The sequence below is a fragment of the Talpa occidentalis genome, unplaced genomic scaffold (genome assembly GCF_014898055.3).
Source record: "Talpa occidentalis isolate TD23 unplaced genomic scaffold, MPIMG_talOcc4v2.1 talOcc4.5, whole genome shotgun sequence".
Taxonomy (NCBI): domain Eukaryota; kingdom Metazoa; phylum Chordata; class Mammalia; order Eulipotyphla; family Talpidae; genus Talpa; species Talpa occidentalis.
The window spans coordinates 110,656,224-110,674,720 of record NW_023604861.1 but is presented as its reverse complement, the minus strand read 5'-3'; the positions used below and the strand labels follow the sequence as shown (position 1 = coordinate 110,674,720).

At 36.8% G+C, this 18,497-nt stretch overlaps 1 protein-coding gene across 1 annotated transcript in view; it reads left to right on the top strand.

Annotated features, from left to right (window-relative positions):
- The window catches only part of MSH2 (mutS homolog 2), a 56,101-nt gene that overhangs the window by 32,443 nt on the left and 5,161 nt on the right, over window positions 1–18,497 (top strand). Inside the window, 5 exon segments of the mRNA XM_037528098.2 lie at window positions 8,879–9,002; window positions 12,124–12,274; window positions 13,433–13,530; window positions 16,049–16,294; window positions 17,247–17,451. Coding sequence (XP_037383995.1) covers window positions 8,879–9,002; window positions 12,124–12,274; window positions 13,433–13,530; window positions 16,049–16,294; window positions 17,247–17,451 — 824 coding nt within the window.

The following is an 18,497-nucleotide window of genomic DNA, read 5'->3' as shown; positions in this document are numbered from 1 at the left end:
GACATCTTAGAAAAAGTCTTTCTGACCATTTTTGGGGAGACCTACTTACACTGGTGATCCTGTTTGTCTGGGGACCCCACAGTGAGAACTATTTGCTTAATAAATCAGTGTAATCATAGCTCAAAGAGAATGTTATTTCCTCCCCTCCCCCACAATAATTTGTAGTCTGCCTGGAACACTGCACTCTTGGAATACCTTGCTAAAAATTAGCTTGCATAATTGAGAGTGTTTGATTTTCTTAACATATGTAGTCCCTCTTATCAATGTACAAATCCTCTCTATTAAAGAACCCCCTACAGCTCAGCTGTCTTTCTAAATGGGCTGTCAAATTTACACATTGAGCAGATGCAGAAATCCTGATCTTAGATTTTCCCTCCTCTCCCCCCCCACCTTCCACTTTTGGACAGTAAAAACTGTAATAAGCAGTTTATTTTCATTATGCACAGGGTATTAAGTGCTACCAGATAATTACAAAAGGCAGTAGAATGATAAAATCTTGGATACTTGTACATTATATTATGGCTTTCCCTCCCTCCCTTCATTTTATGTAATAGTTTTGAATGCACTGTTCAAGCCCTTGGGATCTGTATCTGTTTGACAGCAAACATGCCAAAACATTCCATCACAAATGATGTACCATTAGTGACTGAATGGCCTCCTGTTTATTGTTTTCATTTAATGTGTTTGTGGGTCACCTCTCAAAATGATGATAACATAGCCACTGGGCTTGATGCCTGACTGCATAAAAGCCAGTGACAGGACACCAGCATTTTGAGAGAAGAAAAGGGTTTATATTGCAAGTCCATTAGCAAAGAGACAGGAGCCAAGCTCAAATTCATTTTCCCCGCCTAAGAAACCGGACAGGGTTTATATTGATTTCGTGAGTGTGGGGTTGAGAACAAAGGAGTTAAAATTTGACTAAGGGGTAGCTAGTGGCAAAGGAATGTGGACTTGACTGGAGTTCACTGGACAGTTACAAATCAGCCCATACTGAGACAGGTGCTTTTCAAAAGACCAGATCTTTCCTGGTGAATAGATCCCTCTCTTCTTTAATGTGGCGTAGGTATTCCCTATTTCTGGTCTTTCTGGTTCTGTGTCAGTGGTCTCTTGGTTAGGGAAGCTTAGTTTAAGGTCAGTTACTTCTGCACATGTGGGATATATGCTCACATCAGAGCTCTATTACTTGTAGCAAGCAACACAGTTAACCATGCTCGACTGTTCTGTTAATGTTGGATGGGCCACAGCATCAGTAATATTCACAATGTGAGAACATAAATTTTAAAGTTGTCTTTTTTTATTTGAAGCTTTTCTATTTATAAATGTCAACACATGCTGTTAGAGCTGTTAGTAAATGACTAAGGGGTACCTAGTGACCCCAAACTGTTAAGGGGTGCACGCTCTAAAAGGGACCTGGCCATCCATGCACACAAAGAGAAAGAAATCATGCTCTTAGTGTGAAAGATTTTTAATAGAATTGGTGTGCCTAGAGAGAAGGAAAGAGTTCAAATAAGTTTCCCAATAAAACTCCAAAAATCATCCATCCTTTTATGGGCAAATGCCCAAACAGGCTTGGCCCAAAAACTTGACAGAGGTCTAAGGTACCTTCTGGCAGGGAACTACAAGAAAGGGATTAGACACATCCCAGAGAGCCAGGGCAGAAGGAGAGGCTCAAAATTCAATATATACCACATAACTGCTGCCATTGTCTCTGCACAAGACCAGGAACAGCCTCCCTAAGCGTCTCACCCACGAGGCTCTCCTAGTACCCCTTGCCTGCATTTCTCTCCTCTGTTTCCTTCCAGCAGTACAAGGATGCAATTCAGCCAAAAAAGCAAGAGTAGCTATGTCATTTAGATATAAGGCTCTTTAACTCTGCCCTTGTTTCCCAGTGGCCCCTGTTCAGAAAGTCAGGTTCATGGCATGCTGGGTGTTGTCATCAACACCTGAGATCTCATAGGCTCAGGAATAAAGTTCCTTCAGACTGTTCGAATTTGGGGCTTATAAATTATCTTAATAGAGGAAGAGGAGGTGGAGAAAGGCACCCGCGAGGAAACAGATGACTTTTAGGCAAGATAAATGAGCCCTTTGGAGACCAGATGGGAGATACACTAATTTTGACTTCCTAACAAGGGATTTGTGACACTTGTGTTCTTTCAGGAGGCTCTGCTTAAATTTAGAGAGATGAGGGTTCAGAAATGTCTATTCTTAAATGCTTTCATCTCAAAATAATTTTTTGTGCCACAGTGGCATATTCTGGATCCTTCAGTGCTAAGTACTGTGCCATAAGATGTGAGTTATGGGTTCCCTTTTGTGAGTAGACTCTTTGAGGTTAATCTTAATATCAGTTAGAACTTTGTTTTTCAAGTAAACTAAAACTCAGTACACTTTAAATCCTGAGCTTGAAAATTGGATAGAGTAGACTCTATTCAAACTTGCTTGATGCAGTATCACAGTAATGTTATTCAAAGCACCTAAATCCTTGATCTTTTCTACCTTTTGTGATTTTTGATTTGTATCTAAGATTCTTCCTCTTTTGTTCCTAGGGTGGCTACCTATCTGTAGCTACTGCTATATTCCAAGTAAAGAGCCCTGCAGTTTGCCTTCTTGGGATCATTTAAACAGTGGTAGCCATGGAAATAGAATACCTTGGCATTAGTAACCAGGGATGGACTATCCATGGTGGGAGATATACAAAAACACTATTGGGAAGGAGTAAGAAGGACAATGACTTGTGTTAACTACCAGTATCTACTAACATACTGCCCTGTAATAATAGGTTTTCCTTATTTATAGGTTTGTAAGCATAATGTAAAATTTTCTGGGGACACCCCCTGGTCTGGAAGGCAGAACTGAGCTTCACAAGCTCCATCTTGTATGCAGAAATCTAAAGGTATAATTCTGTCTTTCAGATAAAAAAAGGGATTGAGCAGTGGGCATCCAGCCTTTGCATTTTTCTGAGGAAAGGAAGTTGGGTCCTGTATTGCCTTCCTCTAGCATCAGCATATCTATGGATCTGGACATTTTAGAGCCTATAGAATTAGAAGAATCTGTCTGGGACAGTTATGTTCTTGGTGTCCATGACTCACGGTTTCTGGCTGTATAAACTAAATTCCAAAGTTTATCAGAACAGTTCTCATAGAGTGGAAACTGGTGGGCTGCTTCCCTGCATTAGTATTCTTATAAACGCTTTGTCTAACTATTCTTGAAACTTTATTTTTCGATTAACAGTATAATACTGTCTTTCAGATAAATGAGATTCCTTGTTAAAATCTGCACTTGATTCTCTAGGGAGTTACTCTCATTACACACCTTTAAACTTGTCTCGGGTTATAAGGTGAATTCAACTCTTCATTGTCATTGTAGATGTTTCTAATGAAATTAAGCATTTAAATTACATGACTCAGCCACTTTGAGAGAACCTCAAGAGGATATCAATTGTTTCATGTATGAATTCTGAAAGTTTAGCTCATGTTTTCTAACTATGCACTTAGGAATTCATGTGATGAAAGGAGCAGTCATTGACACAAGTAGTTGCGTTGGTCTCTCCAGCCCACCCACCCACTGGCTTTGTATATAATGCTTCAGGTGTTTTTGTGACTGCTTTCTGTAAATCTTATAGAAAGATTTTCTAAGTAAATGTAGATCAAAACTGCCATAATATTGGATGAGCTGTCTGAATTTTTTTAACCTTTTGGTACTGTATTTGAACCATTTTTGTCTTTGAGTGAGATTTGAATGTCTTTGAATATTAATTTTCACATACACTTGTTTTTGCTATTTTATCAACCATTGGAAAAAACAGTAACTCTAGATAAATTTTTAGTGAAGATTGTGAGACAGAAAAAATTAAATCTTTTTTTTTTTTTTTTAAGCCACAATTGTATGAGCCCAAGGGAAAAGGGGATGATTTCGTTTGTGAGTCCTCACCAGTGTTTAGGAATATGGGGAAAGACCCAAAATTAGTTACATGGATAATAAGAAAAGGGATTTATTTACATATGCAGCAAGGAAAGAGAGAGCTAGGAAAGAGGAGAAGAAAACTTACTGTGGCCGGACACCACCTGTCCCATCCGTGGATAGTATCTGCTGAGCAGAGGCTAGGGTCCAATTGGAAACCAGCCAAAACAGAGCTGTCCTCTTGTGCTCTTTTTAAACGTTCCCATGGCAGCTCCAATCTGCCCCTAGTTCCTAGCAGCCCCTGTTCAGGAAATCAGGGTGGAGTCTGGAAAGCCCCACTTTTTGGCATCCAGTTGCCTTTGAGCCTTAACCCACTGGTTACGAGATGTTTCTCTTACAATCTTTGATACAACAGCATTTACATGAGTATATTTAAGTTACATAGTGTATAAATGCTTTAAAATTTTTCTTCTTGGAGGCAAAAAAAAATAGAGTGGGAAGTAGTCATATTCTCCTACCTAGAATTAACTCTTAAAACATGTTGACATTTTTCTTACGTAATCTTCTAAAACAACAACAAAATACTGTTGTTTTACAGCTGGTACCTACCTATATAAAGAATGTAAACAATGCAAAAAGGTAGACAAATGAAAGTTAATAATATCCACTACATCTACCACCCAGAAATAATCCTCATTAACATTTTAGTCTGTTCTCAAGTGTGGGTAGTATGGAAGGTTTTGTGGATAGGTGTTGAAATTTTGTGTTTTAGTCCCTTACAACAAAGTATTGTCCCACTCAAAATGCTAGGTAGGAGTAGCGTCTCTCTGGAGAGACAGATTGTGAATAGTCTTTTTATGGTTATATGTAGACAGATGCATGGATCGGCTCTTACTGTTGATGTTCATCTTAAAGGGATTTCAACTTAATGTTATTTTAGTGTAACAAAATTATGGAAGGAATTGTTGGACTTCAAGTGAATTATTTTTCACCATGAGAGGTGGGAAATAAGAGTTGTTTAAGAAACTAAATTAGAAAAAGTATGAAGAGATTCAATATTTCTTTGAGTGATTTAATTTTGGACATTAAATTCCTTGCCTTGAAAGTTGAACACTTAATGTGTTTCTACCTTTCCTCATACCTCTTAGTTTTTCATAGCTATATTTTCATATTATCTAGGTCTAAAATATATACAAAGTGTCTATATAGCCTTAATCCCAATTTCCAGGGTTGCTTAATGTTCATGTTGTAGGGGAAGAAAGTAAGATTCCTTCTATCTTTCTAGGTTCTTGATTGAGACATTCCCGATAATAAAGACAGATTAACAGGGAAAAACAAATTTAATTTCCTCCATAAAGTAGCCACAAAGGTAGGAAACTGAGCTAGGGAGAAGTAAGTAGAGGAGGGAAGGGGTCTGGGACTTCAGATGACAGGAAGATAATTCACAGGAGGATGGAAAGAGCAAATGTTTGGTAAACAAGTATTTGCCATACCTTGGAAGAGACAAAGGAACACAGAAATGTCCTGCGAACCCCCCTTTCTCCCCCCATTACTATAGCTCATACACTTTATAGTTGCTTCTGGGAGTCTCTGGCAGTGGCTTTCTTGCTGCCCCAGCCCTCTATCTAAATTCTTTTAAGCATTTAAGGACGAAATAAAAACTTCCTGAGTTTGCTGTTTCTTTAAAAATATTTATCCTAAAATAATCCCTGTACCATTTTGGGGTGGCAAGTTTTTCTCTCCTACAATGTTTATATTAAATGGATTCAGTGCTCAGTCGGTTTTGTAACCATGGCTGCCTCGTTCCTGGGTTTAAATGGTTTGATTACAGTTTTATTTGGCTGGTTTCATTTTTCAGGTATTATGGGTTTTTGGGGGATTTTTTTGTTTTTCAAAAGAAATTTTGGGGAGGGTTTTATAGTATTTGAATTATTTCATGTTTGATAATATCTGGTTTTTGAATTTATTCTCTAACAAAACTTGATATTGAGTATTGTAATTACAGCTTTGTTAAACTTTGAGGGTGTACCAGATTTATTTACTGGGTCTTTTTCTTCTATCTTGAGGGTAGGGAGTAGCTACCACTGCAGCCTTGCTAAAAAGTCAGGTCCCAACACTCCAAAAAAATAGTATTATTTCTAAATAACATAGATAATATTGTCTTAATGTTTTGGTTGAAATTGCTTCTAAAGATTAATTTAGAATCTACATCATTTCAATGTTGTCTTTCAAGTTGGGGAACCACAAACTCAGGTATCAGTCCAAATTGTTTCTAATTTGGGGGTTTTGTTTAAGGGGATTTTAAGGGGAAAAATGGGGGAGAAGGGAGAAGTATAGAATTGCAAAGACTGGTTATAGATCACATTTCTTAAATTCATTGGTTTTTACTCAATGAGAGGGGGAAATGTTCTTTGCAAAGTTCTGAGAAAGGCCTATTATAGTGGGAAACCGGTTCTAGCCAGTCAGTGATTGATTGATTTATTTAGTTCACTGAGGAATAGTATTTGCACATATCTACAACATCCCCCCTTTAAAAATATTAAGGATTTTTCCCGCTTGCATTTTATCTTCCTTCTTCAAAATCAGGTCTAGCTGAGGTGGTCAGTACAGCTGAAACCAAACTGTTAGGACAGGAGATGATGATTCTGCCATTTTTCTGGATCTTTGAGTTGCACCTCAAATCAGGGGCTGATCATTTCACACTTGTTTAACTTGCCTGTGAAGTTCACTGCAAATTTTCCCATTTCTATGATCCTAATTTCAAATTTACCAGTGTAACTATCTTTCATCATCACAGTTAGAAACCAGGTGATGACTTTGGAGCACAGCCTAATAAGCTCCTGGCGTTTGCTTCTCTTTTCATTGTTGGTGAGAGCATCAAGTCAGGACATTCAAATTGCCCACCATTATGGCCATGCAGGTGGATGGCAGAGAGACTCAGTGAGTTATACTCGTTCAGAGTTAAAAAGTTCCATAAGGTGGATGTCAGAACCCAGATGGAGTTAGTTTACTCGGCCTGAACATCCCTGTTCATACCCACCCCCTTTAGCAGGCACCCCACTGCCCTATTTCCTTTTGTTTAATTTTTGATCAAATTTAGCTTGTTTCTGCCTTACGGCTATTATGAATTGTATTCCTATGAATAGTCATGTAGGAGTACTTGAACTCCTGTTTTCATTTTTATTTGAGTGGTATACCTAGGAGTAGACTTGCTGGCTCATTGGGTGATTTTGTATTTAACTTTTTGAGTAATCACTAAACTTTTACAAAGTGGCTGCATCATTTAACATTCCCACCAGCAATATATTGAGGCTTCCAGTTTCTCTACATTGTTGCAAATACTTATTTTTTGATTTTGCTTGCTTTATTTATTTATTTATTTTATTTATTTATTTTTTTTTTTAAAGATTTATTTATTTATTTATGCAAGCACTGGGTACAGTCAGAAGTGTGGGAGGGTGAGAGAATTCACCAGAGACAGAGCGGGGAGCAGAACAGACAGACTGATGAAATACACTGCTGAGGGGAGCAGCGGGCAGCAGGAGAGGTCTGCGTGCCATGTGGGACCCTCACCCGGTGGCCGGGGATCGAACCGGCGCTGCAGAGGCTGCAGACAGCTTCACAACCCAGCATTCAACCGCTGCGCCACTGGGGAGGCCCGATTTTGCTTGTTTTAATAGCCATTCTCATGAGTGGGAAGTGGTCTTTTGAGGTGCTTAAACCAAATCTCCAGTCTAGAGGGGGTATTCCCACTCACATTCAACAATTCATATGACAGAGCTGGGTGTCCTACAATTTTTAAATCAGAAGGTCAGTAATGGTTGAAATGAAACCAACGAATCACCAAGGTAGTAGTTACTAAATGTATTGTGTACACATTCTAAAAACCTGGGAATACTCAAACCAGAACAGGGAATATTGTGACAAAACTCAGGGTACTTTGTGACAAAGCACCTTATGTAGTGAGAAGGCTGTGACGGTTTATTCTTTATAGTGTTTGGTTATAATACTAGAATTTTCTTAAATGAAAGAATTGGTTAGTGGTTACCTCAATCAGTTTTGTGTGGTGCTGTTTAAGTTTGGATTTTTATGGAGCCTCCTCCACAGTCATGATTGGTTAAATCAAGGACCATTGGAAATTGTTTCCATTTCCATCCCTTCTCTCCTCCCCTCTTGGTTTCTAGATAATCTTCATTATCTAGTTAGATAGCTGTATAATATTCTAATCTGTTGATATACTATTGTGTAAATATTATGATGTTTTATTTCTGGATTTTGCTATAATAGATAAATCTGCAGAGATTTTTTTTTCATTTCTGTGTTGTTTTGCTTTACGTTATTTACGTAGATTGATTCTGTTACAGTGCTTTAGCATTTTCCTATGTTAGTTTACTAATTTTCTCATCTGTGATTGGTGGTGGTGGTGTTTTTTTTTTTCAACTTGTCCATTTTAACTTGACCTTGATGCATGTGAACAAAATGTCCTTACAGAAGAAAATGTTAGCTTTTATACTGAAGTTTCAGATTTTGCAAAAGTATTTTTGTGAATCTCTTGGTCTTTCATAAAATGGGCTTATTGAGAAATTAAATGTTATTTTTTTATATAAATCTTATTATCTTGTTTTAAATTGAGAAAGTTATTTGAATGTCTTTTTTTTTTTTTTTTTTTTTGGCTGACTCTTTTGTCTTAATTCCTTATTCTTTGTGACAGTACTTTTGGTATATGAAAGCAGTGTGTTCCAATAGAATGGATAGTGATTATATGAGTAATTTTTGTACCTCTAGAACTCGAAGCTCCTAGTGAATGGAACTTTATCTCTCTGGTAAATGAAATTCCCTGCAGTTCTGACTGAGTAACTTAAGGAGAGCAAATCACTTAACCAAAATATTAAATTTAAGTTAACAAAAGAACATACTTGCTTCATAATGACATCTTTACCCATCGTTTATAAATTTTAACTACTCTTTGTTCTGTCTGTAGGTGGAAAACCATGAATTCCTTGTAAAACCTTCGTTTGATCCTAATCTGAGTGAATTAAGAGAACTAATGGATGACTTGGAAAAGAAGATGCAGTCAACATTAGTTAGTGCAGCTAGAGATCTAGGTAAGAATGGGTCATTGGAGGTTTGAAAACATGCAGTCCCCTACTTAAGGGTTTTCAACTTTATGATGGTGCAAAACCAATATGCACCCAGTAGACCTTCTACTTGGAGGCTTGAATAAGTCGTTTCCCAGGCTAGTGATATGCTGTGCAATATTCTGTCATGATTTTGGGCAGTAGCAGTGATGAGTCAGCCATGGGATGTTACCCTGAGGGTGAACAACCAATACTCTATGGCATGGGGTATTCGATGGGCTATGTGAGATAGTCAAAAGTTTATTATATATTAGATGGTTTTGCCTGATTGTAGGATAATGTACATGGTCTGATCACATTTAAGGTGGCTAAATGAAGTTAGGTCCTTTATGGACCTAGGGTAGGTACATGCATTTTTACTCTTAGATATTTTCAACTTATGATGGGTTTATTGGAGTGTAACCCCATCGGAAGTCAAGGTCAATAATTCTGTGTGTGTGTGTGTATAGCAGAATTACTTTTCTAGAAGTCATCTTTGTGCCAGCCCCTTTCTTTACAGAATAAAATTACAAATACTTAAAGATGACATACAGCATTCTTTATATTCTGAGTCTAACCTCCCCTTTCCAGACTCATCTCTTAATAACTTTTCCAGCCCCTAGATGACCCCACTTCTGCCAAACAAATCATGATGTCTTTTACATGCATTTAAATAAGACATTTTAAAATGTCGCTTCCTCTTGTAATCCTAACTCTCCTAGAAATGGTTCATTAATTTGGCTATGAGGTTTCTGAACACTTCATTAATATCAGCTTTAAAAAAAAAGTCTGCCTTCCATGATAGATTATGAATTCCCTAATTAGTCTAATACTCTTCACACTGTTTTGTTTTGAATTTTTAAACCTTTCTTCTAAGCATTTCACATATGTATTTGAATGAGTGAGTGAATCTTCTGTTTGAACTAGAGGACCCATTGGAGAAGTACTAATTAAATTTTTGGAAACTGATAGAAGTTACAGATCCTCTTCCCAGAAATAAACCCATACCTACATGTACCAAAAGCATTGTCAATACTTTCCATGGAGGGTGCATATATGGACTAGATCCTTGGTTAAGAAGCTTTGTTTTAAAGGATATTGAAATCTACCATTATTTTGTAGCTAAGGATATTAATTGAGGTTCGAAGAGTTTAGCTATACAGAGTTAAAATTAATGTTTTCTTACTGATTATTGACTTAGTAGAAAGTTAATGTATCTACAGATTCCTGTTTTTGCAGTTAAAATTCAGTTCCATTTTAAATTACTTTGCTTTATAAAGAAACCATGTGGACATCATTGAAATCAAACTGAAAAGTGTAATGATAGTACAAAGTATAAGGGTAGTACAAGAAGCATTAGGCTTGGAATTGGGAAATTGAAGCTCTAGTTTCAGCTTTGTAAAACTTCTATAGATTATTTAATTTTTCTGATTGTCAATATAGTCATTTGTAAAACTAACAGGTTGGATTTAGTGCTTTGGTCCTTAGCCTTACATACTTGTCCTCAGAACTCTTTGAGGGCATGAACCTCATTTTAAATTAGGTTGTAAACCTCATGAAATTCTGAATATGCTAGTGTTAAATAAATGCAGTATTTATCGTATAAATACCTTTGTTTCTCATGTGTAGGGAAGCTGCTGCTTGTTAATACTATATTGAAACACATGAGTAGCAAACTGCATCACATACTCATGAGACAGATTGAGACTTTGATAACTGATTGGTGCAGTCTTCCATTGTGAAATTGCCTTTTTCCCTTTGAAGGTTTTGAAAGATTCCTTTATTCAAAATCTGGTTTTATTTCTGAGTGGATCTTTACAGTCCCTTTCCTCCCTGGTCAAGTAAGACCTGTCTTTAGTTGTTTGCTACTACTAACAGTTGGTGTCCGTGCTCCTGGTTTGTGGCTTAAAGATCATATTGAGGGGCCTTCCTGGTGGTGCAGGGGTTAATTCTCAGCACTGTGAGGGCCTCCCCGCTGTGCGGCTGAGCGCTGGGTTGTGAAGCTGCCCTGGGTTGCGAAGCTGCCCGCGGCCTGGCCTCGGCGCCGGTTCGATCCCCGGCTGCTCCCGGCCACTGGAGGAGGGTCCCACATGGCGCGCAGACCTCTCCTGTCGCCCGCTGCTCCCCTCAGCAGTGTACTTCTGTCCTTCTGCCTGCTCTGCTCCCCGCTCTGGCTCTGGTGAATTCTCTCACCCTCCCGCGCTTCTGACTGTACCCAGTGCATGTATAAACAAAACAAACAAGCAAATAAATAAATAAAAACATGCCTCTATTAAAAAAAAAAAAAATTCTCAGCACTGTGAAACTATTGGCAGCCACTGTGGCATGAATTCAATCCCCACCAGGGAGCTGACCCACATGGTGCAGCAGACCTCTCCTGTCTTGCCTGCTGCTCCCCTCAGCAGTGTAATTCAGTTAGTCTGCCTTTCTGTTCCCCACTCTGTCTCTGGTGAAGCCTCTCACCACCACCACCATCCCGCACCTCTGGCCTGCACCGCAGCTCTTGTATGCATAAATAAATAAATCTTTAAAAAAAAATCATATTGATAAATGGGATTATGAAAAAGAGACTTTAAAAACCCCCAAAGTCTTGGGTGCTGCATGAAGCCTAGCTAGTCAGTCATTGCTTGCTTTGTGAGTTTCCTATAGTTAACAGGAAATATATGTCCTTGTTTTCTGAGAGTTGCACTGTCATAGTTAAGTTTTTGTTTGGGAAGTGTATTTGTTCACTTTAATTATATTCTGTATTATTTCTGGAGAAATGCTCTGGTTAACTGAAGAACGCTTTTGTAAAACTTGTCAGGGGCAAGAACCCCTGTGCTGCCCACCATTGGCACTTTGTAGCCTCGGATTGGTTTGCCCAGAAGGTGCTTCCACTTGAAGTTTACATAAAATAAGGGAGTTTAAGGTTTTATCAATATCTTATGTAGTTTTTGAGTGAAGTATAAATATAATTGAAATACTGTCTTTCCCAGCTAGTTAATAATAATTTCCAGTAGGCTGTCATATAATAAAAATGTTTTTTTAGTATTTAGATTTTACCATTTTAAAATATTTACATTGTAAACTATCTGCATATGTTACTTTTTCTTTTTTCCTTACCATGAAGGCTTGGATCCTGGTAAACAGATTAAACTTGATTCTAGTGCACAGTTTGGATATTACTTTCGTGTAACCTGCAAGGAAGAAAAAGTCCTTCGTAACAATAAAAACTTCAGTACAGTAGATATCCAGAAGAATGGTGTTAAATTTACCAACAGGTTTGTAAGCCTATGTTATGTTGATAAACCTTAAATAGTTCCATGGAAGTAAATTCTCTGGTGAAATGTAAACGTTGTATGGTAAGGAGTTTTACCATATTTATTGTTAATTTATGTAAGGTACAGGGCAAGATTGAAACTATTTTCTTAGAAGAGGCTAGTCAGGTATCCTAATACCACTTGTTAAACTATCTTTTCATTGTCTGAAGTGTCCTTTCCTTTTGTTGGTTGGATATAAAGATTAGTTTGGGGGATGTGTACTACCCTTGTTGAGGACCCTCATAAATTACAACTTCTAAAAAATCATGTTCGTTGTTGACAAAAATATCATCAGCATTTTCTGTCTTTTCCTTCACTGATGCCAGAAAGTTCCTGAGACTGATTATTCATAGATTGAAAAAAAAAAAGATTTAAAAATAAATCTGTGACCGGGGTGGTGGTGGGGTCCTATCAGTTACCCTTTCTCCTTCTATACTGGAGTAGAACTTACGGCAGTCTTACTTCCACCCTCCTCGTATTCCCAGTCTCACTAGCTTTTGTTTATATGTGCAATCCCATTCCATCAGTTTATTTAAGAAGTATTTGAGTGTTTGTTACGTGCAGACATATTCTAGTTGTTTAAACACTTCAGTAATGAAAGCAGTCTGTTTAATTTGTACTTCTCATTTTTGGGTGAAGAAGCTCGAACTCCAGTTCCCAAGCATTAGACAGCTAGTAATGCTAGATTCTTAAGCCTGTCTTTGTTGCCAAATTTAATAGTTATTTATCTAGCACACTATATCCCTGATTCAAGAAATACATATATTTTGGCTAAATGATGAGACAGAACTTTAGGGGTATTTTATTTTATTTTATTTTATTTTTGTGGGACCTCACCAGCGGCCGAAAACGAACCGGTGCTGCAGAGGCTGCGGGCAGCCTCGCAGCCCTGTGCTCAACCGCTGCGCCACCAGGGGAGGCCCAGGGGTATTTTAAATCATTATCAATCACTCATTGATTAGTTATATACAAAAAGATTGGACTGACTTGGCTGATATTTCCATTTTAATTATTGTTTTGATGCTTTATATGGTATATGGTCTGATAATTTTATGTAATATATATTACCACCAGTAGATGTTTTAGTATTTTTAATAATATCATTATCTTGATTTGCAGTAAATTGACTTCTCTCAATGAAGAGTATACCAAAAATAAATCTGAGTATGAGGAAGCCCAGAATGCCATTGTTAAAGAAATTGTGAATATTTCTTCAGGTAAATTTAATAGAACCAGTACACTAAATGTTTTGAATATTACCTGGGTTTTGGTAATAGAAAAAATATCAGGATGCTTGAAGACTGTTTTTAATGCCATTATACATAATGAATATTTACCTGAGACTACCAATAATATAATGCATGCTATATTGTGATAGAACAATAACTGGAAATTACTCTTGTGCATAGAAAGATAAGCTGGTGTGGCTAAGGAATGGGAATACCCTAAAGAGCACAGGTATGCAGAAAAGTACAAAACTTATGCTATAGTTTAAACAAGGAAAGGAAGCACAAAGGGCTACAGGCACTAATATTTTGTGTTATCTATAGACACTAAGTGGTGGAAATAAATCCATTGAAAAGCAAATAGAAATTCTGCATGAGGCAAACTTTTTTGAGTTACATGTGCCATTTCATAGATTTTTGCATTCCATTCTAGAGCCTCTGTTTGAGATCACTGTCTTACAATGAAAGGGGCAGCATGGCTTGGCACTGTGGTGTTGCCCTTAGCATGGAGTGAATGTGTGTTTTTTAGCACAGCATAGTGGTTACATATGTTAAGCTGAAAGACTTTGCTTGTCATCCTGTGTATATTGACTCCAACCTCATAGTGCCTTTCAAAAATAACTACTTTAGCCAGTTGGTCAAAGTTACTTATCACTAATAAGGGGACAGATGACATTAAATGCTTCCCATCATGATGCAGAAGGAAGGACACAAAATCACTTAGCTGTGTAGTGTTCCTAACAAAAATGTTTAACCTAATTATAAACGAGAAGGAAAAGGTAAATTCAGACTGGGACTGAACTCTTTTAAAATGTCAGTGCTGTGGAAGCAAGAAAGAACTGAGCACAATCTCTGTTAAATAGGACTTAAAGAGAAAGGATAATCAAATGGCAGCAGACAACCCTTGATTGGATCCGGAATTAGGGTGAACTTGGCAAAACTGTGAAGGACTGTTGGGACAATTTAACAAGATTCATTAAGATGAGGCAATATGGCATCCATGTCAGATTTCTTGGATATATATTGTGATTAAGTAGCAGGGTGTCCTTTTTCTTGGGCATCCTGAATTACTTAAGGGTGAAAAGCATACATATTCCTAAAAAAAAAAAAAGCACTAACTCATATTTATTAAATTCTTGGTAGGTTAAAACTACAAGATTTTAACCATCAAATTGAAGCTTTTATATTTGAGTCACCTTGCATTTAAACAAAACCTCTTCTTTATCTAATACAGATATTATAAATTATCTTTACTTTAAAATACGATAGATATTGTTGTGGCTTTCTCTCTTGCTTTTAAACCAGAAAAGGTGATGCTATTCAGAGTTTGATAATGTGAGATAACAATTATAGACTTTTAATTAATTTGGTTTTCTTTTTACCGTTAACCTATTCTTGTTGACGTATTAGAAATTTTATGAATTTTAAAGTTCTTAAAACAAATATTCCACTAATGTTTAAGTAGTTTTTATAGGTTGCTACATGATAGGATAATATAACACTGTCTTCCTTTAGAAAATGTACATGTTAGGTAAAGCAGGAACAAATTTAATAGTGCTAAGACAGAGTAAATGAATTATTTGTATTTGACCATTCACGAGTTAATTTTTATTTTTAAAATATATTATCACTTTCAGGAATCAAGGAAATCAAGATAAGGCAAATTTCCTGCCATTGATTAAACTCATATATTAGTGTTTTTCTAAAACACATCTCATGAATGTCCTTTGAAAGTTTTGACACATTGATTTTGGTGTGATAGTTCAACATAACATGTGGCCTGTTACATTAACCCCTCCAACCTATTAAAATTTTGGAATCTATTCTGAAAATTTTGACCATTTTTATTGCCTAGAAGCATGTGTCAAGAACTTTTTAATGTACATAATAGCTTTTAGTTTTAATGTTCCAGCAAAGTAGGTCTTATTGGAAGTATTTTAAGTGACAATTATAGATCTAAATTTATGCTGAAATTCAACTGCATGTGATAGTGATGGGAAAAAGTAAAGCTCAAGTAACACAATCAGATTTAGACATGAACAGGCCTTACAGTCACATTCTATCTTAACATCTGATGTTTGCATTTTTCTTAAGATAATTGTGAAGTTCTACATTTTAGACTCTTAAAATTTAGAAACTAGTATATTTTAAAATTGAGAGTGTGCCTCAGATACTGCATGCACCCTGCATTTTCCTTCTTATCTTATGGATGTATTGTGAAAACTTTTCCTTACTAAGTTTTTTAAAAACAGCATCTCATTTCTTCATAAGCAACTAGGTACATTTATGTTTTAATGGATTTTGGTAATGGAGGGCATCACACCCTGTGAAATCTGTTTGTAGTATAAGATGTAGCACACTGTTTTAACCTCACACTGAGTTTCAGTTATTTCAAGTTTAGTTGTGACAGAGTTCTCTTAATTTTTTTAAAAGCAAATAAACTAAGAAATGGATTTTATTTTTTTATTATTTAATATGTTTCCTGTTTACATTCTCTGTTTCTGTACAGGATATGTCGAACCAATGCAAACCCTCAATGATGTGTTGGCTCAGCTAGATGCCGTTGTCAGCTTTGCTCATGTGTCCAATGCAGCACCTGTCCCATATGTACGACCAGTCATCTTAGAGAAAGGACAAGGAAGAATTACATTGAAAGCATCCAGACATGCTTGTGTTGAAGTTCAGGATGAAGTTGCCTTTATTCCTAATGATGTTCATTTCGAAAAAGATAAACAGATGTTCCACATCATTACTGGTAAAAAAAACAACAACAATCACCTATTGGTAGATTGGGGGGTAGGCAGGTGTGTTTCCCTCTTTTTAATGGAGTGGAAGAATTTTCAAAATTGATAATGAAAATCCTAGTCTTTGACATTAGAAAAAGAATGTCTTACTCATACTAGTAATATATTCACATTTGAATTAGAGGGAAGATTTGAAACTGGAGGAAGCTTATAATGGATTTATGTGAAATTTCTTATCCAGGGGTTTGGTGCATTTTTACAATGTATAGTCCTTTATTCTCAAAGCTTACCTTTTGAGTCAGATGCTTGAGTCAGATCTTTAAATAATCAGGTCATTGAAGGTCAAGCAGTATTGGCTGCTGGAGTGACCTCAACTAAGGGTAGTAAATGTTGAAAAGATATGTCTCTACATTCATGTGAAACTTGAAAAAAATTAGACTTGCTTATAGATTAATGTAATGTGTCTCAAACTAAAGTGTTTTGAGAGATCTTAACTCACATCCAGAAAACAAAGGGACTAGGGGTAGGGTAAGGAGTCTTTGGGTTATGAATTTGATTGTATTTTATTTCCCCAAATGGGTTTTCAAGATGTTCTTAGAATCTAACCTAGGTAAATAAATTGCATATTTTCCAAAAGTAGGGTCAAGCCTTGAGGCTTTAGTATGGAGTTGAAGTGATAGGAAGGATTTGAGTATATGGATCCATTTAATACTAGCCCTACTTATTACTGAGTAATGATTAGTTCATTAGTCATTTTTTGGGGCTGTCATGAAATTATCCTGCAGATAGGTAGCTCTGTGAGCTGTGGAGAACTGTGTATGTATGGTCTTTCTAAGCCATAATGATAGGCCCCTATCATATGACCCAGGTGTCTAGTCACTAATGTGCAATTTAGAAATAGTCAGTTTACTAGTAGAAGAAATAAATTAATAATCTTGACTTTTGACATAATGTGTTGTCTAGGTCCCAATATGGGAGGTAAATCAACATATATCCGCCAAACTGGGGTGATAGTTCTTATGGCCCAAATTGGGTGTTTTGTGCCCTGCGAGTCAGCAGAAGTATCCATTGTGGACTGCATCCTGGCCCGGGTCGGAGCTGGTGACAGTCAGTTGAAAGGAGTCTCCACATTCATGGCTGAAATGTTAGAAACGGCTGCTATTCTCAGGTGAGTGCATTTCCAGTCCCTGAATGGAAATGAATGTCCCTGTGCTGTGAGAAGTCCACTTGCTGACCCATCTATAAAACATCTGAGAACTTTTATCTAGTTAAATAGTTTTCCCATGAACTTTAGATGATGTTAAAAATTGATCAGGAGAGCTGCTTTGATTTTTTTAAAGTCTCCTTTAGGTTTCTGTTTGGTGTTCACCTTATAAATCTGCTCCCCCCACACCTCCGTACTTTTGCTTGCACTGTTCACACAACCTGGAATGGCCCTTCTTTGCTCTTTCCCCAAGTCTTTTCTAATCTTGAAAAACCTAATGCTGGAAAATCTGCTTCTTTTCACATGTGCCTAAGATCATGGATATTTCTTCTTCTGTTCTAGTCATGCATGTAGTTTATTAGGTTTTTATTTTAGAAGTTACTGAAATCTTTTGACTTTATTTCACTTCTCAGGAGCTTTGAAGCTGGGAGGTGGAGAATGCCTTCTTTTTCTTGGTATTTTCTAAAGTATTTTGCATCTAGTAGATGCTTCGTAAACCATGTATTTATTGTTTGATTTGGGGGAGTTATAAAAGCAATAAAATGTTTGGTTTAGTAATTAGTCAACAAGTTAATACTCACTGCTTTAAGAGGTTAAAGAAATAAGCATAAGACATCCATCAGTAGGACGTGAAGAACTATCAGACTCTCTAGTCAAAAAGTGTATTTGGTTAAAGACGAGAAAAGAATGCTGATACTTTCTTGGTATTGGTAGGCACACAAATTTACATCACCCCCAGCCATGTGTAAGACTTGTTTCATTGCCCCCTGTCCAATCTTTACATGGTGTTACTTTTTTTTCAAATCTCAGTTGCCAGGAAATGAATAGTTACATTATTTGGAAATTATTTAATTACTAGTGGTGAGATTGATAATTTAAAATATCTTCGCATTTGTTTTCTCTTCCATCAGTTGTTTGTGTGTGTGCCCATTCTTCTGAAGTTTTAGTGCTCATTATCAACTTCATTGAATTTTTCAGTGTTAAAATAATCTGGTATATTTGTTGTCCCT